Raw genomic sequence first — 26859 nt, forward strand, 5'->3', positions numbered from 1 at the left:
TTCCTGGTTGAAATAAGATGGGCTGAATGGCTCTCTTCATCCATAATTATCTTGCAATCTAGGAAAATTCTTCCAACCAAACACCGCAAAAAAAATTTCATTTACTTCATAAATTTACATATTGTGCACTGCTCGAAACAGAGCATATTGTTTTGAAGATACTAGGAGTAATGTTACCATAGGATTATAAATGTAACAGCATTTTATGTACATTTGCTCAAAAATAATTATAAAAAGCCAAAAATGTAAGAAAATTATTTCGTTTAAACTTAATGCCTTTAATAATTTTATGGACAAAGAAAATAACTACTTTAATCACATCTAGGTTTGATAAGGCAGACAATGTTACCTCAAAAGATTGAATGCATTTCAACATCATGTGTCAATGGAATAAAACAAGAAATTGACCAATCAATTTATCTTAGAATTGAAGCAAGATCCTTCTTGACAGTTATGATTCTTAACTACTCAAAAGAAACAACTTGGAAAAAAAAGTTTAAATATATAATTTTCTCATGACGTCCGATCTCCTGCAAATTCTGGAGCTGAAGAGTTTCTAGGCCTAAATTTCATCCCAAATCAGACCTGTAATCTGTTGCAAAACGGATGTCCACATTCAATCCAAGACAGGAAATATTAAAAGTTAAAAGTAGATTATACACATGTACAATATGTTGCCTTTTTGCTTAATTCCTAATGCTAACTTATAAAATAAAAAGCTTTGCTTAATTGTTATTTTATCAAATTATAAAGCATGTTATCATTTTAAGTGTAGTCACAAAACAGAGAAACTGCACCTAATGTTTCAGTATTATTTTTGATGATGCTCCACTAGCAATTTCTCGCAAAAGCAAATTGAAATATGAATAAAATGTTTAGCCATTTGAATAAAGACTACAGGGGCTTTCCTCACTGTTGCAATGATTCCATTTGTGCTATACAATCCCTATCGTGAGTCCATTAAGCAATCCTGTCAAAGCTATCCTGTTCATCTTCAGAATCTTCATCTGTAGCTGTGAAGATTTAAAATAAAAATTAGTTTTCAGAAAGTACACATGCAAAAATGGCTCTAAAATGCCTAATATTAGCAAGTAGTTTTAGTTGTACTAAATTTGAAAAGTTATACTCGTCTTCATGGCCTATGAAAAGATACTGGCTAGGCTTTTCAGACGCTGCAGTGCTGTGGCAGTGATGAGGTAACTACTTAGCAAATACTTTTACTCATCAATATTTCTGATGCCAAGGCAAATCAACCTGATGAAACCAAATATTCCTAAACTGCTGAAGCAGGTTTACTATCCCATTACATTTGCCCATAAAGTAGGCAGTTTATAACGTTAGTTCCTTGCAAAATTAAAGATGAACCTCAGTAATGAAGATACGTTAGCACTGTTGCCTCATGGCAGAGGGTCAGGTTCGATCCTGGCCCTGGGTCACTGGCTGTGTGGAATTTGCACATTCTCCCAATGCCTGCATGGGTCTAACCCCAACAACGCAAAAATATGCAGGGTAGGTGGATTGGCCATGCTAAATTGCCCCTTAATAGGAAAAAAAGTAATGAAGATACAAAGGCTGAGAAATGACATCTAGTAGGTGGCATGTTGCAATTTGTGCTCATGTTCAAATTGTACTTCAAAACTGGGTCTCAGGTCTGCCTTATTTCCATAACGCCAGTGAGCTAAAGGAATGTGGCCGTATGCAGTTGATTGGTTATGTTGTTCATATAATAGGCTAGCACAGATGACAAGCCAATCCACAACTAAATCCTGAGTTGGGCGGAAGAAATGGCACAGTAATAAGATGGTAATGGCCTGCAGTGATGGTGTCAAATTAGGAAACTTGTTCCACCTGGTGCCACAGGTGAAGCAAGTTGAAAGCCATGAAATGTACCTGCACTTCATTGGTTTCAAGCAGTTCCTTTAGAATCATTGGTTAGGCTGTAGAGACAAGGAAAAATTAAAATGGACCATGTTCTGCACAAATTTGGCATGTTTGGCACTGCTACCCCAGGTATCATGTTTACATGCTAGCATGGGATATTATCCAACACATTCATCATCTTAATACCACTACAACAGAAAGGAGAACAGCAAGTCCATCATGATTTAAAAATTTAGATAAAGGCAATAATGTGGGCATCCCTCAAAGCCTGCACCAGCCATGGTACATGCCTAAAATGAACTGGGATATTTGAATCCGAGGAAAGATCAATAGAGATCTGCACTGTAAATTCTATGATAGAGAAGTAATGGCAGATATTTAAAAGATATTTCAGAATACTCATTCCTAATATAAAGAAAAATTCTAAGGGGAGGACCCATCATTCGTGGTTTAACTGAAGTTAGGTAAACATCAACCTTCAAGGCCAAGCATATAACTGCACAAAGATGAGTGGCAGGTCAGATGATTGGTCAAAATATAAAGAATGGCAGAGAATGACCAAAAGATTAAACACAAGAGAAAGAAATTAGTCGGAGAGGAAGCTAGCTAGAATGGCAAAACAGATAAAGTGAGGTTTTAATGGTATTTAAAAAAGGCAAAAAGTAGTGAGTTTTGGCCCTCTAGAGAGTGCAAATGGGGAGTGAAGATAATAAAGAAATGACGAATGAAATTAAGAAATATTTTGCTTCAGGGCAGCACCGTGGCGGTGGTTAGCACTACTGCCTCATGGTGCCACGGTCCCAGGTTCGATCGCGGCTCTTGATCACTGTCCATGTGGAGTTTTCACATTCTCCCCATGTTTGTGTGGATTTCAACCCCACATCCCAGGACCGTCGGCCCTCAAAGCCTGCACCAGCCATGGTACATGCCTAAACTAAAACTGTCTGCACTTACGGAGTCCATATTCTTCCATTCCCGCCTTATTCATATCTAGATGTCCCTAAAATGCCACTATCGTTCACACTCCCACCACCTCCCCAGGCAGCATGTTCATTTACCACCCAGTGTTAAAAAAAAAATTTGCCTTGCACATCTGTTCTAAACTTTCCCCCATCCACTTTAAACTCTGTCATTGTCACTCAATCTTGTAGACCTATCAGGTCGCCTCTCAACTTCCGTCATTCTAGTGAGAACAGACCGAGTTCATCTAACCACTCCTCATTGCCAATGTCCTCGATACCAGACAACATGCTAATAAACAACTTCTGTACCCTCGCCAAAGCATCCACATCCTTCTGATAGTGTGGCGGCTGGAATTATACACAATATTCCAAATGAGACCTAACTAAGGTCCTGTACAGCTGCAACGACTTACCCATTTTTACATTCAATGCCTCAACCGATGAAGGCCAACATACCGTATGCCTTCTTGACCACTTTATCCACATGCGTTGCCACTTTCAGTGATCGGTGGACAAGCATGCCCAGATCTCTCTGCCGGTCAGTACTTGCAAGAGTTCTACCATTTATTATGTAATTCCTACATGCATTGGACCTTCCAAAGTGCATTACCTCATACTTGTCCAGATTAAACTCCATATGCCATTTCTCCGCCCAAGACTCTAACCAGTTTATATCCTGTTGTACCCTCTGACAATCCACACTATCCTCAACTTCACCAATTTTTGTGTCTGCGAACTTAATCAGACCAGCTACATTTTCTTTCAAATCATTTATATACACCACAAACAACAAAGGTCCCAGAACTGATCCCTGTGGAACATCGCTAATCACAGCCTTCCATTCAGAAAAGCACCCTTCTACTGCTACCCTCCGTCTTCTGTGCCAAGCCAGTTCTGTATCCAACTTGCCAGCTCTTCTCTGATCCCATGTGACTTCAGCTTTTGTACCAGTTTACCATGAGGTACCTTATCAAAGGCTTTACTGAAGTCCATGTGTACAACATCTACTGTCTTTCCCTCATCTATCATCTTGGTCACTTCCTTGAAAAACTTGATCAAATTTGTGAGGCACGACCTTCCCTTCACAAAACCATGCTTTCCATCACTAATAAGTCCATTTGTTTCCAAAATGAGTAGATCCTATCTCTAAGAATCTTTTCCAATAATTTCCCTACCACTGACATAAGGCTCATCGGCCTATAATTTCCTGGATTATCCCTGCTGCCCTTAAACAATGGAACAACATTGGCTACTCTCCAGTCCTCTGGAACTTCACCTGTAGCCAATGAGGATACAAAGATTACTGTCAAGGCCCCAGCAATTTCCCCCTTTGCCTCCTGCAGTATTCTGCGGTAGATCCCATCAGGCCCTGGGGATTTATCTACTTTAATGCTTTTTAAGATGCCCAACACCTGTCTCAGCTAATCTTCAAACTTGGAATCTATTCCCTGCATTCCCAAATCTATGTCACTAATATAGATCAAAAAGAGCAAGCTGTGCAAACAAATTACCCATGGGACACCAGTTCGAAAAACAGCTATTTAATATTGCTGAAAAAAAAGGTCAAAGCTTTTGTCTTGCACTGTATTCTTGTAAATTGCCCTGAGTTTATACTGCATGAGAAGAGTGTACTTATTGGTTGGCAAGTGGATTCGGCAACAACTGGATGCACTGTTGAGCCAAAATACCGATCTGCCTATCACACAAATAAGTAAAGTGGTATCTGAATTGCAGTGCCAGTATGATGCTAGGTATGTAGGCTGTACATCCGAAAGACTGGCAGATCATAATGAAATGGCATACCCCTTCTGTTGTTTGCAATGGACAAGGTACAGACCACATCCAACCAGTCTGTGCTTGCAAAACACATGCTCAATATTAGATGCAATTGGCCAACACTGCTGTCAAGCTGCATGGTTTAAATTTCAAACAATTATTGCATTAAACTATCAGCCACTGGGGCAGCACGGTGGCACAGTGGTTAGCACTGTAACCACGGCACTGAGGACCTGGGTTCGATCCCGGACCCGGGTCACTGCATGTGTGGAGTTTCACATTCTCCCATGTCTGTGTGGGTCTCGCCCCCACAACCCAAAAAGATGTGCAGGGTAGGTGAATTGGCAATGCTAGATTGCTCCTTAATTGGAAAAAAAATTGGGTACTCTTAAAATTTATATTTTTAAAAATTACATGAACTGGTGCATTCTGCAAGGCAATGCCTCTACCAGAGTTCACTTGCCAATATGAAACTATATTTGCAGCACTCAGCAGTTTAAAATAAGTGATCTCCCATTTATGATGAAGGAATTTTTTTTTCTCTGAAGGTAATTATTCTGGAGAATTCTCTTTCCTAGAGAAGTGTTCACAGGAACATAGAATATTTTACGGCCTCATTATATAGATTCTGGATTGACAAGGGAGTCAAGGAGAGGCAGGAAAGCTCAATTACGTCAACCATGATCCATCAAATGGCAGAGCAGGCTCAAGGGACAAATTGCCTACTCCTGCTTTCTAATTCCTATATTTGTATGTTTTGTTATGGGCCAGGGTTTAGAGAACCCCCAAGTGCATCATGGAGTTCACCTGACCCACAACTTTTAATAGATTGTGGTATGGGGAGCACACAGCCACTCTACAGGCGTGGTACAGCAGAAATGGAAAAGTATTTTCTAAAGCAAAACAATGTTTATTCTATGAACTCAAGTTAACCTTTTTAAAACAAACAGTGAACGCCTGCATCCTCAACACCATCTGCCCCTCTACAGATCTTTGTATCATCTGCAAACTTAGCAACAGTGCCTTCATGTTTCTTTTTCCAGATCATTAATGTATTTGTGAAAAGTTGTGGTTGCAGTATCGACCCGAGGCACACCACTAGTCACCGGCTGCCATCCTGAAAAAGATCCCTTTATCCCCACTCTCTGCCTTCTACCAGTCAGCCAATCCTCTATCCATGCCAGGATCTTGCCCTTAACACCATGGGCTCTTAATTTATTGAACAGTCTCCAATGTGGCACCTTGTCAATGGATGATAATGGAATAGTGTAGATGGGCTTAAGATTGGTTTCACAGGTTGGCGCAACATAGAGGGCCGAAGGGCCTGTACTGCGCTGTAATGTTCTATTGTTCAAATTAGCAACCATTAATTCAAATACAACCCCCAAAGAGTACACCACTAAGTAATGCTTACGCTGTCCTTTTAACATTCTGAAGACTTACAAAAAACATAACCTTTAACAGAAGCACACCAGGTTAAAGTCACTACTGAAAATATTTATAATTCTGAATTCACCAAATAATTGAGAGAGATAGTCTTTTGATGGCAGAGAGAACAGCAGTACACCTGCTTGGTCTGACTTCAGCTCCAACACTGAAAACGAAACTAAAACACCCTGCAGCAAACAGCCTAAAACAAAAGTAAAAAGCTGACAGACAGCCCTGCTCCACCCACTCTGACATCATTACTGGAGTAAACACCCATTTCTTAAAGGTACTCTCGCTACAGATATTTATATACACATCCATTTATAAACACCCACCTATTTCTTAAAAGGTATTCTCACATGACAGTTAGTACGTATGCATTTTAGGTTTGAACTCTATGATTAACTGCATAATGAGTTTTTCACGAAGGTGGGGAGTGTTGAATGTTTCAATAAATGTAACACTGGGCAGATATATCAAGATGCTCAAAATAGAAAGAATGTTGGTTAAAGTTAAGAAATAAATGGAAAAGTTATTCAATTAATTGTATTTGAATTTGTAAATTAATTTTAATTCCAAAGTTTGCTTAATCATAGAGATTTAGGAATAAATTAAATGGAAGGGAAATGAAGATATATCAATGTATTTATGCAACTAGTGAGTATCTATGCCGGTGCTCACGGTAGGTTGAAGGAGATTAAATTAAGATACACACGTTATTGGAAGTTGTCAAGATGATTTATTTATTAAATGCAGGTCCTGGGAATTGAATGTCTAGAAATTCAGATTAGAGCAATTTATCAAGAGGTAACACTTGGGATGCATTTTATTAACACTTATTTAAGGTTGGTGGCCAAAGGAAAACATTTAGAGGTGGACGTTTTTGGGGCAGCCTGCAGCAGAGGGTAGTGGAGAGTTTGGCTCAGGCGCAAAGTATTTTTTAATAGTCAGAAAGAAATAAAGGATAGGAGAGGCTAGTAAAATTAACTGAGCCAGGTGTGCAAGAGAGGGCAGAACATGCATAAATGAGGCCATGAGATTAGGGAAGGTAATTATTTGAACAGCATTTCAAAAGACATATGCCATTTGGCCCAATCGGTACTTGGTGTTTAGACTCCACCTGAACCAATCACTCCTGATTTAACTTTAATATAGCTGATTTTAAAAATGACGTTTTGTCATGATGAGTGCAAGACTAGAAGCCTCAGCAAAACAAGTATGGCAAACTTCAAAACAAGCTCAACAATTTATATAGCAGGATAAATGTAATCATAAATTTACCTGTGTTTTGAACAATATTGTTGATATCTTAAATTACAAATAGAAAATACATTTGGCATCCTTGCACTTGGCCTTATGAGTGCAAGATGAAAAGCTAAATATTAAGCAACTGCTTGATAAGGGGGCAGCAGGGTAGCATGGTGGTTAGCATAAATGCTTCACAGCTCCAGGGTCCCAGGTTCGATTCCCGGCTGGGTCACTGTCTGTGTGGAGTCTGCACGTCCTCCCCCTGTGTGCGTGGGTTTCCTCCGGGTGCTCCGGTTTTCTCCCACAGTCCAAAGATGTGCGGGTTAGGTGGATTGGCCATGCTAAATTGCCCGTAGTGTCCTAATAAATGTAAGGTTAAGGGGGGGGGTTGTTGGGTTACGGGTATAGGGTGGATACGTGGGTTTGAGTAGGGTGATCATGGCTCGGCACAACATTGAGGGCCGAAGGGCCTGTTCTGTGCTGTACTGTTCTATGTTCTATGTTCTATCACCACCACTCTATTCTCTTCTTCCTCATGCATTCAAGGGAAAGCTAGGTAAGTATCTCTTCTACTTGACTCAGTCAGTGTTGGGAGTGTTCTACTTTCTCATCACTCCTCAATGAACTGTCCTTCAAATTCCCCACTTTTTCTTGGTGACCTTATACTGCTTGCCAACAAGTATAAATTTCACACTCTGCACCTACTACATTGAAACTTTTCAGAGTTTTAAAAACCTCTCTTCGGTTATCCTAGCCGTCTCTTTTCAGGAGGAAAGAAACCAAGCATGTTTCTCCTTTCCCGTAAGTTATAACCGTACAACTCCGGTAAAATATTTTATATCCTTTATAATGCAGGTGTTATCTTTTTATTGAGGCATTTACAATTTTAACAATTTTCAACATCAAATGTCAACCAAAACAAAAACACAACAATATAACCAACAAACTCCCCCCACCACAAACCCCAGCTAACATGGCTTCCAAAAAAAAGTCACCTTCCTCAGCCACTCCTCCATTGGCTCTCCTGTCCTTACTCGTCACTCCCATGCCTCCCCTTCCCCCACTCCCTCCTCTCCCCTGCTGACAGCTTAATTTTTCTCAAAGATGTCGATGAACCACCTCAGAGCAAACCCCTGCAACGACCCCCTCGACACAAATTTAATTTTCTCAAGTCTGAGAAACCCTACCATGTCGCTAACCCATACCCCCTGACTTCAGGGGCTCAGAGTCCCTCCATCGTAGTGAGATCCGTCTCTGGGCCACCAGCAAGGCAAAGGCTCTCGTCAGGCTCTCTCACCCCCTGGGCTCCCGGGTCTTCCGACACACCAAAGATCGCTCTGACATGTCAGCAAATCCCTGCCAGAAACCCCTCGGCCTCAGAAAAGCCCAAAACATATGGACATGGTTCGCAGGACCCCACACCTATCCTCCCCCCTCCTCAAAGAACCTGCTAATCCGGGCCACAGTCATGTGTGCCATGTGGACCACCTCAAACTGTTTCAGGCTGAACCTGGCGCACAACGAGGATACATTAACTCTCCTACCATAATCCAGCTTCCAACTCCCCATCGAACTCCTCTTCCCACTTTCTCCAACTCTCCTAATCGGGGCTCCCTCCCACTCGATCAGTTCCTTATAGATCTCAGAAATCTTCCCCTCTACTACTCTGTTCTTGACATCACCTTATTCTGTAGCCCCTGGGGTGGCAAGGTCGGGACCTGCCTCCGCACAAAATTCCTCACCTGCAGATACCGGAACCCATTCCGTCCGGCAACTTAAACTCCTCCTCCAGCTCCTCTGTACTCAGGAAGCCTTCATCAATAAAGAGTTCCCCAAATCTCTCGATCCCTACCCGTTGCCACCTCCGAAACACCCCATCCCCCCCCCCCCCCCCCCCCCCCCCCCCCCGGAGCAAACCGATGGTTATCACATATCGGTGCCCACACCTATGCCCCCTCTAACCTCATGTGCTGCCTGCACTGTACCCACAGCCTCAGGGTTGCCACTACTACTGGGCTTGTGGAGCAATGAGTTGGCAAGAACGGCAGAGGTGCCGTTAACAATGCCCCCAGACTTGTGTCTTTACATGATGTCACCTCCACCCGCTCTCATATTAACCCTCCCCACTACCTGACCATTGCAATATTCACCCTGGGACGCAGTCTACGATCCTTGTAGCCAGGATCTTCGCCAATAGTTTGGCACCCACATTTAACAGGGAGATCAGCCTGTACAACCAACAGTTTTCCGGGTCTTATCCCGCTTTAAAATAAGGGTGATCGACACCTGTGACAACATCGGGAAGGGGGGTTGGGCACACCCAACTCCTCTGCTTCATTGAGTGCCCTGACCAGCACTCCAGAGAACTTCTTCTAAAATTCCACTGGGTACCCATCCAGTCCCAGGGCTTTACCCAATTGCACCGCCTCCAACCTCTCTACTACTTCTACAAGCCCAAACGGGCCCCCAGGTCCTCCACCTGCTCCTCATCAACCTTCGGGAACTCCAAACCCCCCAGAAACAGCCTCTTCCCCAGCCTGGGGTTCCGACCCGTACAATTTGCTTTAAAACTCCCGACACACCTCATTCACCCCCGCCGTGTCCAAAACCGTATTCCCATCTGTGCCTTTCACTTTCCCATTCTCTTGTCGCCTCCTGCTTCAACTGGTGCACTAACATCATGCTCGCTTTCTTCCCATACTCATACCGCCCCCCTTCACCTTTTGCAACTGCCATACTCGTAGATAACAACCCAAATTCTATTTGCAGCCTCTGGCGTTCCTTTAACAGCCCTTCCTCCTAGGCCTCTGTATATCGCCTGTCCACCTGCAGAATTTCCTCCCTAGCCTTTCCATCTCTACCCGCTCTGCCTTCTCCCAGTGTGCTCGAATCAAAATAAACTCCCCCTAACCACTGCTTTCAGTGCCTCCCAAATCATACGTGCCGAAACCTCCCCCATATGATTAATCTCAACATATCCCCGATGGCCTTCCTCACCTGCTCACACACCTGTTCATAAGAACTAGGAGCAGAAGTAGACCGTCCGGCCCTTCGTGCCTGCTCCGCCATTCTATAAGATCATGGCTGATCTATTCGTGGTCTCAGAACCACTTATCCGCATTCTCGCCATATCCCGTAATTCCTTTATTTTTCAAAAAAACATCTACCCTATCTTTAAATATATTCAATGAAGTAGCGTCTACTACTCCTTTCGGTAGGGAATTCCATACTTAACCACCCTCTGAGTGAAGAAGTTCCTCCTTGATTCAGTCCTAAATCTGCTCCCCCTAATCTTGAGGCTATGCCCTCTTGTCCTACTTTCACCTACCAGTGGAAACATCCTTTCTACTTCTATCTTATCCATTCCCTTCAAATTTTATATGTTTCTATTAGATCCCCCCTCAACCTTCTGAATTCCAGTGAATATAATCCCAATCTACTCAGCCTCTCCTCATACGATAACCCCCTCAACTCCGGAATCAGCCTAGTGAACCTCCTCTGCACCCCCCCTCGTGCTAGCATATCCTTTCTCAAGTGTGGAGACCAAAACTGCACACAGTACTCCAGGTATGACCTCACCAGCACCTTGTACAACTGCAACATTACCTCTCTACTTTTAAACTCAATCCCCTTCGCAATGAAGGACAAAATTCCATTTGCCTTCCTAATTACTTGTTGCACCTGCAGACCAACCTTCTGTGACTCATGCACAATACACCCAGGTCCCTCTGCATAGCAGCAAGCTGCAGCTTTTTACCATTTAAGTAATAATCCGTTCTATTGTTACTCCTACCAAAATGCACGATTTCACACTTATTGACATTATACTCCATCTGCCAGACGTTTGCCCACTCACTCAGTGTGTCAATGTTCCTCTAAGGTTTTACAGTCCTCAGTACACTTTGCTCTGCCACACACCTTCGTGTCATCTGCAAACTTGGATACCTTACACGTAGTTCCCAACTCCAAATCGTCTATATAAATTGTAAATAATTGTGGTCCCAACACCGATCCTGAGGCACACCACTCGTCACCGATTGCCAGCCAGAATAGCACTCATTTATTCCCACTCTTTGTTTCCTGTTAGACAACCAATCCTCTATCCATGCTAGTACTCTACCCTTAACACCATGCATCCTTATCTTATGCAGCAGCCTCTTGTGCGGTACCTTGTCAAAGGCCTTTTGGAAATCTAGGTACACCACATCCACTGGGTCCCCTTTGTCTACCTTGCTCGAAATGTCTTCATAGAATTCCAAGAGATTCGTCAAGCATTACCTGCCCTTCATGAATCAATGCTGCGTCCGTTCAATGGGACAATTTCTATCGAGCTGCCCTCCTATCTCTTTCTTGATAATAGACTCAAGCATCTTCCCATGGACAGAGGTTAAGCTAACCGGTCTATAATTCCCCATCTTTTGTCTACTTCCCTTTTTAAACAGTGGCGTCACATTTGCTGTTTTCCAACCCTCTGGGACTGCCCCAGTGTTCAGCGAATTTTGGAAAATTACCGCCAGTGCATCTGCTATTACTCTAGCCATCTCTTTCAGTACCCTGGGATGCATTCCATCAGGGCCAGGAGAGTTATCTATCCTGAGCTCCATTAGCTTGCCCAACACTTGCTCTTTCGTGATAGCAATGGTTTCCAGGTCCTCACCCAACTTCTTGTCTCGGTGGACCACAACAACTGGATCCTCCCCCTCCCGTGTCCTTTCAAGCCGGTCGGAGATGTCCCGCAGCCTGGCACCGGGCAGGCAACACACCATGCGGACTCCCTATCCGGCTTGCAAAGGATACTATCTGTCCCTCTAATTATAGAATCCCCTATAACAACTACTTGTCTTTTTGCTCCCCCCTCTTGAATGGCCTTTTGCACCATGGTGCCATGGTCAGCTGGCTCATCCTGTCCACAGCCCTTTTCCTCATCCGCTAACAGTCCCACATCTAGCCTCCATTGCGGCCCACTCCCCCCTTGCTCATTCGTAAATCCACCAGTTGCGGGCATGGTCCGACACCACTATTGCCGAATACTCTACATCTACTACCCCTGCCAACAACGTCTTATCCAATACCAAGAAATCTATTCGGAAGTGATCCTTAAAATAAAAATTATTTTTTGCCCTCGACCTCCCAAATCCCAAAAACCCCACCATGTGCTCCATGAACCCCCCTGAAGCTGCTTAGCTGTAGCCAACACCCTCCCCGACCTTGAGCAGTCTTCAATCCAGGACCGTATTAAAGTTTCCCCCCCCCCCGAAATCTTCCCCAGCATGCGCCTCAAATTCCACATTGTCCCAGTTCTGAGCATAGATGTTTACTCACACCACAGGCATCCCCTCCAATTTCCCGCTTACCATAATGTAGTCCACCACTATATTTCCCACTTCGAATGCCACCCACTTATTAACCAAAATCACCACATCCTTCATTTAACAGTCCAATCCCGAATGAAATACTTGCCCAACACATCCCTTCCTCAGCCTAATCTGGTTCCCCACCTTCAGGTGCTCTCTTGTAGCATGGCCACATCCGCCTTCGATCGCTTTACATGGGCCCTTTTGACTAGCCCATTCAATCCTTGCATGTTCCACGTGGCCAGCCTGGTTGGGGGGGGGGGACACCCTGCTGCCCCCCCCCACCCCCAATCGCTATAAATGGCTGTTTCATTGCACAGCTTGCTGGTGATGTAATGCCAGCGAAGCAGAAACAGAGAGCGCATATTTCTGGGCTGCCATCACAAATGTAGCTGACTTTAATGAAAAGAAAGGCCTCTCTTATTTTTGGGTTAATAACGAACAGGATGAACAACTCTCTGCAGACAAATTATAAATAATCACCTACACAAAGGGACTTTGCTCAAATATGTGCAAGCCTCAAGACAATTTTAACCAAACAAAAAAGTTGACAGGAGAATCTAATCATCCACAACTACTTGCATTTATACAACATTTATAAAGTTGGAGACATCTCAAAGTGCTTTACAGACATTAGACAAAAATGGATACCAAGCCAAGGGGGATATTAGAAGTAACCAAAAGTATGGTGAAATATATTGGTTTTGAGGAATTTAAAAGGTGAGAGATGGAGGTTTTCATAAATTAGGCTCCAGACAACTGATCTCAAATGGTGGGACAAAGGAAGTGGGGCATATGCAAGAGACCAGAGTTGAAGGGTGGGGAGGAATGTACACAAGGTCAACTGGGAGAAACGGAAAATTCCTGAAGCACTGTAGAGCTGGAGGAGGCTACAGAGAAAGGGAGGAGCCTGGCCATGGTGAGAATGGAAGAAAAAGTTTGGTAGCTATTGTACATCTCCACAACATTGGAAGCACACATACAAAGATTAGCTTTGCTTGATCATTGAAATGCAGAAAAACCATTTACAAAAACTGGTATGAAAAGCCATTTGATTCAGTCTGAATGGAAAACATACTGCTCCAAATTAATTACTAAAAAGACACATCAAGATAGAGGACACTGGAAAAGATTGAGCCATTTCAGTACATTGCCTGAGATCAGAGATATCGACCAAGACAACAGAGATGGGTAGACGGAGTAATCTTCAGGGATCCCATGCTTACTACATGTGATAAAGAATAATACTTCTAATAATAACCTTTATTAGTGTCACAAGTAGGTTTATATTAACACTGCAATGAAGTTACTGTGAAAATCCCCTAGTCGCCACACTCCAGCACCAGTTCAGGTACACCGAGGAAGAAGGTACACCGAGGAAGAATGCACCAGTTCAGGTACACCGAGGAAGAATTCAGAATGTCCAATTCACCCAACAAGCATGTCTTTCGAGAATTGTGGGAGGAAACTGGAGCACCCGTAGGAACCCCACGGGGAGAACATGCAGACTCCGCAAAGACAGTGACCCAAACAGGGAATCGAACCCGGGTCCCTGGTACTGTGAAGCAACAGTGCTAACCACTGTGCTATCTTCTGAATCACTATCGGTTTGTTAAATATCACTGCCTGGTGTTTTGGTTTCGTGCAAATCTGGAAGATTACATGAATCATGATACCACAAGTTCCTGACATTGTCTGAAAGTTCATGCAGCATTTGTAAAACAGAAGATGGGAGAAAATGTAGATATTTACTTGTATTAGTGCTTTATTTTTATAGCCCAGGAGTTTAAAACTTGGGTGCTGAGACTTGTGCAGACTATGCATGCTCACAAACGTAGCTTTAGTGTGTGTCTATCTTCCGCAAATGGTATCACGACTTTTGAAATGGGTGTGTGTTTGAACACCACAATAACATGCCAACACATTCAGTTTTCACAGACAGATTGAAAATACAGTAGTTCCCATCAAGGGCAACAAAGACCACTGGTTCAACGACAGTGGAGGGCCCTAAAGGGTATCCAAAAAACTTACTTTCAAGATCTTGTATGTGCTGCTGAAGGGTTCTTGCCAGATGGATGAACTGAAAGCAAGAACAGGAAAAGTGGATATCAAAACCACATATCTGGCTTCACCCAACGTACCAAAAAAAAAGGGGGACGGAAACAACTCAAAACATAACAGTATCTAACTGGTAGATAATCTTGCTTTGTTTTGCAGTGCTGAATTAGAACATAGTTTAATGTAGTTAATCTATTCTCTCATTACCCTATGCAGAAGTTGAGCTGGTTCTTCAGATACTATTTTGACCAAGTTGTTAATTCTTAAATGTTGTGCAGCTTTATAAATAAGTCATAAAGTTTGCGAGTCATACACAACACTGTATTCATACTTTTGAAAACCCTCTATTCTTTAAAGATATTCTTTTAAAAAAAATTCAAATTATATTTTTGCTAGTTGCCCGTTTAACTTTTAGACTGTGCTAGTTGCCCTCCTAGCATTGCAGTACTTTAAGAACATTATTGACCGCAGTGAAAAGCACTGAAGTGATTTATATAATCTTATGGGTATTTACATTGTATTTACAATTAAGCTGACAATAGTAATGCAATCATTTACATGGAAAAAAGTGTTACTCTGATGCAAAGCATAGATTGTCAAAATGTGCTACAAAATTAATGATGGAGTTTACAACTTACTATTCTTGTATTCCAGATTTTACTTCAAATGCTTACCCGAAGTCTAGTCCGTGTCTCACTTGTGCCACCCATCATATCAGAAAATCTCTGTTCGCACAGATGAAGTAACAAGACAAGGTACAGACCAGAACTGATGAATTCATACTGTGCCTAAAGAAACGGTTAACAATTTAGGTACACAGTCTAAAAGTTAAAAATCTACAAACTGATTATTAAATATACAAAGATTTGACCATCTTCACCTCTTTCTTACGCAAGTTCATATATAGCACAAGTATGTTTCAATGCTGTGAAGTTGCATTGTGAATGGAACTGATCTTATATAAAACAATCTGCAGATTCAATTTTAAGTCTTATAAGTTATAAAAAATGTAAAGTTAGAATTGAGTGAATATACGTCTGTAAACTACCAAATTACTGTGCATTCTATAATGTTTAATACCAGGAATGAACCAGACACCACTGATCATAAATGTTTAATACCAGCAATGAACCAACAACACTGATCATCAGTCAAATATGAGTAGGTTCATGAAAAGTAGGTCAGACTTAAAATCAAGATAAACCCCACATTCCAATGGAGAAAAAAAGAAAAGAAATCAGATAACTCAAGTGATAAAATTGCAAGTTGCAAGGAAAGAACACAAAATTTGCCAGCAGTCGGTGACTTTGCTGCCCATTTGGTTCTTTTCAAATCGCACTGGTAAACTGACAGCAGGCAGGCAAGGGTGCCTTGCTGGCAAACTGAAATTGTAGATTTCTCGATTGTACCAAAGAATCACACGGATTTCGGGTTTGCGCGGGAGATTAAACCTGAGCCACAATTCTTAAAGTTTGAAAATATTAAGTCATAGGAAGCCAAGATGAAAATAAACAATTGTTCTTTCTTCCAATTTTCTTCTTTGTTCGATGCTAAAACCATTCATTATTTGTTGGATGAAGGTTTAATTGTATAGGTCACACTCCAGAACCTTTTTCAATGGTTAAGATACATGACCTTTTACAGGGAATGTTAGCAGGCTATTCATGTATGGCAAACCACAACAAAGCCTTACCAGAGGAATTCTGGCTAATTTTCCTTTTTCTAAAGCGTAAAGAAATTACATTAATTGTAGTGCCCCACAAGGATTTTGAGGTCAATTGAAATGCCCCACCTTGGCAGAAATGATCCAATTCAGCACCAAGCATTAAACCTCAGACTCTCTTGGTCCCAATGCCTCAGATACTGACTGAACAAACTGAGTCATCAGAGCACTTGAACATGCATCAATGGTAATTCTCACCATTCTGCAGGCAAGACTCAAAACACTATTACACTGCAGCATCAAAGACTTCCTACCATTTTCTGTGAAGGAACATTATCACTATTTAATTGTAGAGAACCATTGTAAAGAGACTATTCTTTCATGCTTCCAAATGAATGAGAGAACACAATCTTTAGCCAAGTTGTAATTACAAAATGTAGTGGCCTGCAATCCTTCCAAAGATTTGAAAAATGTAAAGCGTAAATCTTTTCCCAAGTCTCTAGAATTACATTAAATTTGGTGGAAACCCAAATAATTTGTTCCAAGATCAATTATATATTACATAAATTAAATTAATGTCAAACAAATAATGCTACGGTTATACTTAACATTTTATGTGGCAACCAATCACTTAAAAGCTCACAAACCCATACACACCTGTTCATCTGCATGCGTCCTATACAATTCATGGACATTAAAATCTTCAAAATCCAGCTGCAACTTCTCCTTACACAATTCACAGGTGGTTACAGCAGTCAAATCAGCACCTGCATTAAGTTTAGTACACAATATCTATTTAATGTGTTTGGTTATATATTTATTAGTTTGTTAATACCAGATCATTGGCTGCCTTGCACCCACCCTTCCCATTCATTCTTCTATGTATGCCATTCTCATGTGGACAATGAATGCTGCTGCTCCCTGGTCGATTTATGCCGTTAGACAGCAATCAAGCCTGGACAGATTTACATACTTCTAATCTTAGAGAAGACTAAGCCAACATGCGAGGTGAATGCGAGTTTTGATTCAGTTCTCTTAATTCAGTTAATCCAGGTCAAGAGAGAACTGTGAACATGTGGATTGTAGAGTCAATATTTGGTTATTTATAGAAATGCACATCAAATCAAAATAATTTCTATTCTTACAGAAGTTAAAAATCACATTTTTTCATAATATTGCCAATCTATTAGGTTCTCCAAACCACATCTAGGGAAATGGCAGCAGATCAATAATCTGCTCTATGGCCTTAATAATACAACTGAGATTTGAAATCATCTACAGGGATTTTTCTTCTTCTAAAATGGAAAGATTTAGTTCCTGCCGGAATCAGATTTTCACCTGCAAATTTGTGGGCTTTCATAGAATCCACATCCCAACATTGGTACCAGAGTCTCAGGGTAGACATGTATTTTCAAGAGCAGCTATGCCCAGAAACCTTGTAGAATATGATCAAGGAAAAAAATATTTTTGGTATTGGGGCAAATTAGAACTTCAGAAGTTATTGATAAATAAACAACATGCAACTCCTAACACTTCCCACTCATCAGTTAGAAATAATTAAAACCAAGCTTCATTCTGACTACCATGTCACTTATCTACAAGTCCCTATTACCTGAATTTATTTTGGATTGCAACCATTTCTTCATGCATTCCTGATGAACATATTGCAAGCTACCAGCGCAATTGCATGGTTGTATTAATGGATTTGGAGGTGTTGTAGCTCCAGCCCCTATTTGGCAAATCCGACAGATATCTCCTTCTTCTTCGTCAGAATCCTCTAAAAGTAGGCTGCCATAAAAAAAACATACATTAACAAGTATATAATTATGCATTGCTGCAACATGAAACAAAGTCAACCAGGAAGGGTTGCTGCAACAATGCATTGGATCTTGCTTCCAGGTGACACCGTACCATTATTGGTAGAAGTTTCACTCATGCTTGAAAACCCCAAAATACTTAATTTTTTAAAATAGAAAACAAGGTAGCTTGTTTAAGATTTATTTAGTTAACTACAAAAAGAAAATGCGCAAGTATATTTTCACACTGCATTGAAGGAAAGCTGGGGAATGTGGGTGGAAAAACAGTACTTTGAACTGAATGGAAGTTCACCATTTTGGGTTCCAACTCTTCTCCGTAGGTTCCTCAGCATCACAGATTACTCACCAAAGTTCCTTAGACAGCACCTTCCAAACCCACGACCACTACCATCTAGGAGGACAAGAGTAGCAGATACCTGGGAACCCACCACATGGAAGTTCCCCTCTCCAAGTGTCACCATCACCCAGACTTGGAAATATATCGCTGTTCCGTCACGGTCACTGGGATAACAGCCTGGAACTCCCTCCCTAACAGCACAGTGTGTGTACCTACATGTCAGGGACTGCAGCGGTTCAAGGCAGCAACTCACCACAACCTTCCGAAGGGAAACTATGGATGGGCAATAAATGCTGGCCTAATCAGCAATGCCCACACCCCGTAAAAATGTTTTTTAAAAATTACATAGGTATCCTAGGGATACTGAATATCAACTGGGGTGCCAATACCAGTATACCTGGGGTAGAAAAAAATGCACAAAAAATCCCACTGCTCAGCTGGCATAAAAAAGGTTGGGTGGACATCTGATTAAGGATAGGACTGAACTCAGCTTTGGCACCTTCAAATATTTCAACATCACTTACTTCACGTTTGCACATGAAAAATATGCTCGATTTCCTTAAAAATCAGAATGTCTTTAAAATTCATGAAGCAGGTTTAGAAAAGAAAATCATTCAGGAGCCTGAGCAGTTTACCTGTAGAATCTTGATGCAACATGGTATACCTATTGAATGGATGTCCTTGGGTTAAAACTTATTCTACCTGAAGAACAGCACATTTTCTTTGGAGTTTCAGTTTGTAAATTATTTTTCATCATCAGGAATTAAATCTAGGGGCTCAGGCTATCTTGGCAAGAGATGTGGGCAGTTCCAATTGCTGGTCAGCAAGTTTTACCCAGTGAACGTTTTTATGTCAAAGTTACTGGAAATAAACCTCCCTGCTCAATCAGCCAGTTTAAGGTGCTTTATTGTATCCAATCTTTACTTGGAATAAATACACACATCAACAGGAAACCTTGTACAGCTCTGCTTTCAGGTTTGGCTCTCTGGCAGCACGGTGGCACAGTGGCTAGCATTGCTGCCTACGGCGCTGAGGACCCGGGTTCGAATCCCGGCCCTGGGTCACTGTCCATGAGGAGTTTACACATTCTCCCCGTGTCTGCGTGGGTTTCACCCCCACAACCCAAAGATGTGCAGGATAGGTGGATTGGCCACGCTAAATTGTCCCTTAATTGGAAAAAATAATTGGGTACTCTAAATTCATTTTAAAAAAGGTTTGGCTCTCTGATGCTTTTATCTTAGATAGTCTGAATTGATCAATACCAGAACACTGGAATGAGTCCAAAATAGTGCAGGTTAAGTGGTTAGATGGATTGTGGGGCCTATTTGGGCTGCTTTTTCAGAGGGTCAGTGCAGAGTAGATAGGCCGAATGGCCTCCTTCTGCATTGTAGGGATTCCATGATTCGAAAAAGGTGAAAAATTATCAAGTATGCTGTGGTAATGCAAATTGTCTTCAAACAGGCAAACAAAAATGATTCAAGTTTTAAATAATCAGGTGTAATCCGTGACGATGCAGGATTTTAGATACAAGGGATTATAAACATTTGGCAATTTAAAAAGGTTAAAAGCCTGGGTTAGAGTGCATTTGACTGTTGTTGCCAGGTTTTAAAAAATAATCTTGTTTTGCAAGATCAGAAAGCTTTTAGGAGCCAGATGTAAATTTGACCCAAGTAAGGATGCACGGTGGCAGTGGTTAGCACTGCTGCTTCACAATGCCAGGGACCTATGTTAATTCTGGCTTTGAGAGACTGTTTCTATGGAGTTTGCACTTTCTCCCCGTGTCTGCGTGGGTTTCCTCTGGGTGCTCCGGTTTCCCCCCCACATTCCCAAGATGTGCAGGTTAGGTGGATTGGCTTAGTGTCCAAAAACATTAGGCTGGGTTAAGGAGATAGGGTTGGTGCACTCGGTGGGCCGAATGGCCTCCTTCTGCATTGTAGGCATTCTATCTTCTATTCCAAATAGCCTGGGCTAATGCACTTGTTTGACTAGGGGGAGTCCATGTGTTTTCAGCCTAGGGAGATGAGGCTATTACTGGGTAGAGCAATGGTATTCAAACATTTGAGAAAGCTTCTGAGTGGAGTTTTGATCTCACTACTCTTTAGAACAGAAGTAGCTTGCTCTCACAGTAGGATAATTAAAAAAGATTGAAAGTATTTAAAGCAGTGCAGACAGGATAAGGAAGGTGAAACAAGCCAGTTGAAATAGCTCTTTGACCAGACTCTGCAGGGGTTCTAACAGGAGCCAAATCTGTTCTGGAAAGCAAGGATTGCTCTATGCCATTGGGTTTTAGAACAGATTAATAACGATTGTTTTTTTTCCTTGTTGTTTAATTGGAAATTGAGATAGCAAATGAAGGATATTGTATTGAATGCTTTTGTTTAAGGGGTAATTGTAAACTGTTTTCGGGAGTGACGTTAAAGAGTTTATTAGCATGCGTTAATAATTTTGGTTTTAAAATACTAAATCCCTATTTCTTTGTCAATTCGCTCCTGGAGTGAGGTATTCTTTCTGCATAGTCTTACAAAATGAAAAAATAAAATATTGGGGTTTCCGTCCAACATTGTTGGCTCTGGATTGGGATTCTAATAATTCTCTTCCTCTTCCAAATGCAAAGAATCTGAATACCAGCAATCTGACATCAAATTTCTATTTCCACCACCCTTAACAATGTACAGTGCAGGTAATTGTAAGTGGAAGTTTCTTGGTCAATTTGAGGGGGCATAATGGCACATTGCTCTTCTCAAAAGTAATACTTCAATTCCAAGCATGTGACATCGTAAGAAATTCAATTAACCATGTTTAAAACTCTTCCTGCTAATTTCAATCAAGTAGGAACAAATGCATACCAAAATCACTGTTTCTGAAAGCGGATGAAATTGCAGGGGAAAATAGCAATTTCAGGTGAGCAATTTTATGAGGCCAAAATGTTAAATGATTGAGCACAGAACACCATATAGTGAAGATACAAATATCTGATTGAGCATTGTATTTTCCGGTCCATGTTTCAATGCCAGAAATCAACATGATCAAAAACTTGTTCAGTGCAAAAACATAACTTCATTTTGTGTTTCATACCAAGGAAACTTGTCCACATAGACAATAAAAGGTATCAAACGGACAGTAAACTTGATATGGTCACTGTAAATCCACGATAGCAACCTTAAAAAACTTTGTTGAATCATTATTGTGATTTTATCCTTTCAATGTGCAGAATACATAGGGAAAAAATGCATACAAAACCCTTGCTTATCTAGCATCATTCAAGCCTCAAGCTGCTTGCTTCCAAACAAACCAGCCACTCCAGTCTTCTGAAAGACGACTTCTATTCTTCTCAATTTCCAAACTCAACCAGCTACCACAAAGATAGCCATTACTTTTTGTTCCTTCTGGATGCCGCTGTCTGGGGTATGGATCTCTCTATAAACCAACACTATTCATGGCATACCTAACATCTCCCCCAGAAGGAAAGGAAATTGCCCAGAGAACACATATGTAGGTTAGCAAAGCAAGGGAAATCCAAATCAGTTGAAACTAAATAAAATGTTTCCTAGTAACTTAATAAATTGATGAAGAAAAAATGACAAGTAGGGTTTTTGAGAAACGCATAAAATATACCTTTCTTCCCGGCACTGGATCGATCCAGATCCAGGACGAGTAGGAGGCCGGCGGCGGCTAAAGCTCCTGAGGGGGTTTATGGACCAGATGGGGGGGTTGACCCATGGAGGTTTGCGAGACCGAGGGCCAGGGAATTTTCATTCTTCTCCCATGTACATAAGGCCTATTCCTGGATTGATTTTTTTGTCATGAGTAGGGCGCTGATTGCGAGAGTGGAGGATACGGAGTACTCGGCGATGGCCATTTCTGATCATGCCCCGCATTGGGTGGACCACGAGCTGGGGGAGGAGAGAGAGAGACCAGCGCCCGCTTTGGCAATTAGAGGTGGGGTTGCTGGCGGACGAGGAGGTGGGCGGGCGGGTCAGATGTTGTATTGAGAGGTACCTGGAGGCCAATGACAATGGGGAGGTCTGAGTGGGGACGGTCTGGGAGGCGCTGAAGGCGGTGGTTAGAGGAGAGTTGATCTCCATCCGGGCCCACAGGGAGAGGAGGGAGCAGAGAGAGAGGGAGAGGTTGGTGGGGGAGATGGTGAGGGTGGACAAGAGGTAAGCGGAGGCTCCGGAGGAGGGATTGCTTAGGGAGCGGCGTAGTCTCCAGGCCGAATTTGACCTATTGACCACCAGGAAGGCGGAAGTTCAGTGGAGGAAGGCACAGGGGGCGGTGTATGAATATGGGGAAAAGGCGAGCCGGATGCTGGCGCACCAGCTTCGGAAGTGAGATGCTGCTAGGGAGATCGGTGGAGTTAAGGATAGGGGAGGGAATGTGATGCGAAGTGGGGTAGGCATCAATGGGGTCTTCAGGGAGTTCTATGAGGAACTGTATCGGTCTGAACCCCCACTGGAGGAGAGGGGGATGGGGTGTTTTATGGGCCGGCTGAGATTCCAGAGGGTGGAGGAGGGATAGGTGGAGGGACTGGGGGTGCCGGTTGGGCTGGAGGAGTTGGTCAAAGGGATAGGGAGCATGCAGTCGGAGAAGGCGCCGGGGCCGGATGGGTTCCCGGTCGAATTCTATAAGACGTATGCTGACCTGCTGGGCCCTCTGTTGGTTAGGACCTTCAACGAGGCAAGGGAAGGAGGGGCTTTGCCTCTGACGATGTCTCGGATGCCGATTTCCTTGATCCTTAAGCGGGACAAGGATCCCCTGCAGTGTGGGTCATACAGGCCGATCTCTCTTAAATGTAGACGCCAAGTTGTTGGCAAAGAGTTTAGCCACGCGGATAGAGGACTGTGTGCCGCAGGTTATTCACGGGGTTCGTGAAAGGGAGGCAGTTGAATACTAACATAAAGGAGGCTCTTGAATGTTACAATGATGCCAGCGGTGGAAGGGGAGGCGGAGATAGTGGTGGCGATGGGCGCGGAGAAGGCCTTCGATAGGGTAGAGTGGGGGTACTTGTGGGAAGTGCTGAAAAGGTTCGGGGTGGGGTTTGTCAGGTGGGTGAAGCTGCTATATGAGGCCCCAGTGGCGAGTGTGGCCACGAATAGGAGGAGGTCGGAGTATTTCCAGCTATACCGAGGGACCAGGCAGGGGTGTCCCCTGTCCCCCCTGCTTTTTGCGCTAGCAATTGAACCCCTGGCCATGGCGTTGAGGGAGTCGAGGAACTGGAGGGGGCTGGTGCGAGGTGGGGGAGGAACACAGAGTGTCGCTCTATGCGGATGACTTGTTGTATGTGGCAGACCCGGTGGGGGGGATGCCGGAGGTAATGAAGATTCTCAGGGAGTTTGGGGATTTCTCAGGGTACAAGCTCACCATGGGGAAGAGAGAGCTGTTCGTTGTTCACCCAGGGGACCAGGAGGGAGGGATTGGTAAACTCCCATTAAAAAAGGGGGGGGGGGGGGGGGGGGGGGGGGGGGGAGAGAAGAGGAGCTTTAGGTACTTAGGGGTCCAGGTGGCCAGGAGCTGGGAGGCCTTGCACAAGCTTAACCTCACGAGGCTGGTGGAGCAAATGGAGGAGGAGTTTAAGAGGTGGGACATGCTGCCACTGTCTTTGGCAGGTAGGGTGCAGTCAGTCAAGATGATGGTGCTCCCAAGATTTCTGTTCCTGTTCCAGTGCCTCCCCATCCTTATCCCAAAGGCCTTCTTCAGGCAGTTTAATAGGAGCATTACAGGGTTTGTCTGGGCGCAGGGGACCCAGAGGGTGAGAAGGGTGTTCCTGGAGCGGGGCAGGGATTGGGGATTCGGTGAGGTCCCAGATACGGGGGAACCACCGGTTTGTCCCGGGGAGAATTGACGGCAGGTTCCTGAGTTGGAACAGGGCAGGTATTAGGAAGATGGGAGACCTGTTTGTGGACAGGAAGTTCGCGAGCCTGGGTGAGTTGGAGGAGAGGTTCGGACCCCCCCCCCCCCCGGGAACGCCTTCAGATATATGCAGGTAAGGGCGTTTGTCAGGCGGTAAGTGGCGGAGTTCCCACTGTTGCCGCCGCGCGGGGTCCAGGACAGGGTGCTCTCGGGGGTGTGGATTGGAGAGGGGAGGATCTCGGCAACGTACCAAGTGATGCAGAAGGAGGACGACGCCTCGGTGGAGGAGCTGAAGGGTAAATGGGAGGAGGAGCTGGGGGAGATCGAGGAGGGGACGTGGGCGAACGCCCTGGGGAAGGTGAACTCCTCCTCTTCTTGCGCGAGGCTCAGCCTCATGCAATTAAGGTGCTGCATAGGGCTCAAATGACCGGGACAAGGATGAGCCGGTTTTTTGGGAGTGAGGACAGGTGTGTTAGGTGCTCAGGGAGCCCAGCAAACCATGCCCATATGTGCTGGGCATGCCCAGCGCTGGAGGAATTGAGGAAGGGCGTAGCAAGGACGGTGTAGAGGGTGGTAGGATCCAGAGTCAAACCAGGCTGGGGGGCTCGCAATATTTGGGGTTGCAGAGGAGCCGGAGTGCAGGAGACGAAAGAGGCCGGTATTCTGGCCTTTGCGTCCCTGATAGCCCGGCGGAGGATTCTTCTTCAGTGGAAGGATGCGCGGCCCCCGGGCGTGGAGGCCTGGATCAATGATATAGCGGGGTTCATTAAATTGGAGAGGGTGAAATTTGCCCTAAGGGGATCGGTGCAGGGGGTTTTCCAGGAGGTGGCAACCATTCCTAGATTTCCTGGCAGAGCGGTAGAAAAAAGCCAATAGCAGCAGCAACCCGGGGGGGGATTTCGTCTCTGAAGGGGTGTGTATATTTGTTCAGTGTTGATGACGGGTGTTAATTTATTTTTTTTGTTTTGTATATATGGTTGGGGGGGGGGAAAAAGAGGGGTTTGTTTCCTCTTTTCTTTTTGTATTTTGTTACTGAAAATTTGAATAAAAATTTAAAAAATATATATATACCTTTCTTGTAATTTTCTGAGTTTTTCTGGATCCCTTGAAGATGTACATTCAGTTTTCTGTTTTTCTTGAGCTTCATTATTGCTAGATGGACTTGTAAAGTCTACTGCTATAAGTATATCATCAGAGTATTCATCTCCAAGGCCATATGGCATAGTAAGGCGTATGACTGAATTAGGAAACATCCCTGCAATTCCTGAACTTCTACTGCCACGAGGGCTCTCTTGTATAGATGTTGGAGTGCAAAAAGTGGAGCTACCTGTAGCGGGGGCAGTCAATGCCCCTGATGAAGCTGCAGTTGCACCCTGGCTAGCACGTGGTTGTTCCCGGCTCAAGTTTTCACGTGTTCCAACTTCTCTTTGGAGGACTGGCAAGCGATCTACCCGAGCTTCACCTATGGTACTGTGAGATGCAGCAGCCATTCGTGCAGTTTCATCTCTTCCTTCTCTTCTCCTCCTGTTGAAGAGAGGGGTGCACCTGTTTCGTAATGATGATGATAACCATGAAGCAGTATTTCTATTTTCGGAATAACCGGACCTTGAATTTACCACACTTTCTATACCTCCATTAATGTTTTGAGACTGTGAAACGTTTGGTGCTCCTGGTCTCCTCCATCTCAAAAATCCAAATCCCTGAGATGTTTCAGAGGATTGATTGTTTGCAAAATTAGCGGGTCTGGCCGTGCTATTCGCTTGCACAAAATTTTCAGGCCTTCCATCTAATGACGTGTTACCTGAATGCCCAAAGGAATGTGTTGTTTCAAGCGATCGTACACTTGAATGCCCCTGGTTGGATCTGCGGCTACCAGAAAACGTTGAAGACATACTGGATGCCAGACGGGACAAAAGCTGTCTCGGTCTGCACCTGCTGCTAGATTCTGCTGCAAAGTCATTTAGCGGTCTTGGTTGCAACACAGATATATTCCTCCTCTCGGAGGTTACGGAATCCAAAGCTCCCGATCCAGGTCTACTATGCAGAAAACCACACTCCATACTTCTTTGTGGTATCATTTCAACGTTTGTATTGGAACTGCTGATAGATGACCCGGAAGAATTTCTGCTAGAATCTCTAGTGAATACAGGTCGACTCTCTGAAGGCAAGGAAAGTGCTCGACTCAAGTTTGATGTGGTGCGCCTCAAAGATCCAAGCAATGTGTCCCTCGGTCTTGCACCTTGTTCATAGGACGATAAAACTCTATCTTCAAGATCTGAAGTCGGAAAATATACTAAAAATTAAACAAACCCTCAAAGCTGGAAATATCTGCTCAAATAGCTCTATACATAAAGAGGTCCTTGCAACAGATTTTGAGTAACATAAAGCCATAAATGCTCATTTGGTTGTTGATCTACTAGGCCAGATACATCAGTAGCAAAAATGGCTTAATACGGTATTTTCACCTGTCAAGTGCATCTAGTAT

The 26859-nt window shown here is 43.4% G+C and overlaps 1 protein-coding gene across 7 annotated transcripts in view; it reads right to left on the reverse strand.

Annotated features, from left to right (window-relative positions):
- Positions 1-254: 254 nt before the first annotated feature.
- The window catches only part of marchf7 (membrane-associated ring finger (C3HC4) 7), a 51063-nt gene continuing 24458 nt past the window's right edge, over positions 255-26859 (reverse strand). For 5 of the 7 annotated variants that reach the window (XM_038789631.1, XM_038789629.1, XM_038789632.1 and 2 more), the window contains 6 exons: positions 25446-26649; positions 17983-18158; positions 17028-17137; positions 15382-15495; positions 14681-14729; positions 835-1013 (listed from right to left, as the gene is read on the reverse strand). In XM_038789631.1, the coding sequence (XP_038645559.1) occupies positions 961-1013; positions 14681-14729; positions 15382-15495; positions 17028-17137; positions 17983-18158; positions 25446-26649 (1706 nt within the window). In that variant the 3' untranslated portion in view covers positions 835-960. Of the gene's footprint in view, positions 1014-14680; positions 14730-15381; positions 15496-17027; positions 17138-17982; positions 18159-25445; positions 26650-26859 lie in introns of all 7 variants that reach the window. The other 2 variants (XM_038789630.1, XR_005459773.1) reach the window with 2 other exon arrangements.

This window comes from Scyliorhinus canicula, chromosome 2 (assembly GCF_902713615.1).
Source record: "Scyliorhinus canicula chromosome 2, sScyCan1.1, whole genome shotgun sequence".
In the NCBI taxonomy this organism is placed as follows: Eukaryota; Metazoa; Chordata; class Chondrichthyes; order Carcharhiniformes; family Scyliorhinidae; genus Scyliorhinus; species Scyliorhinus canicula.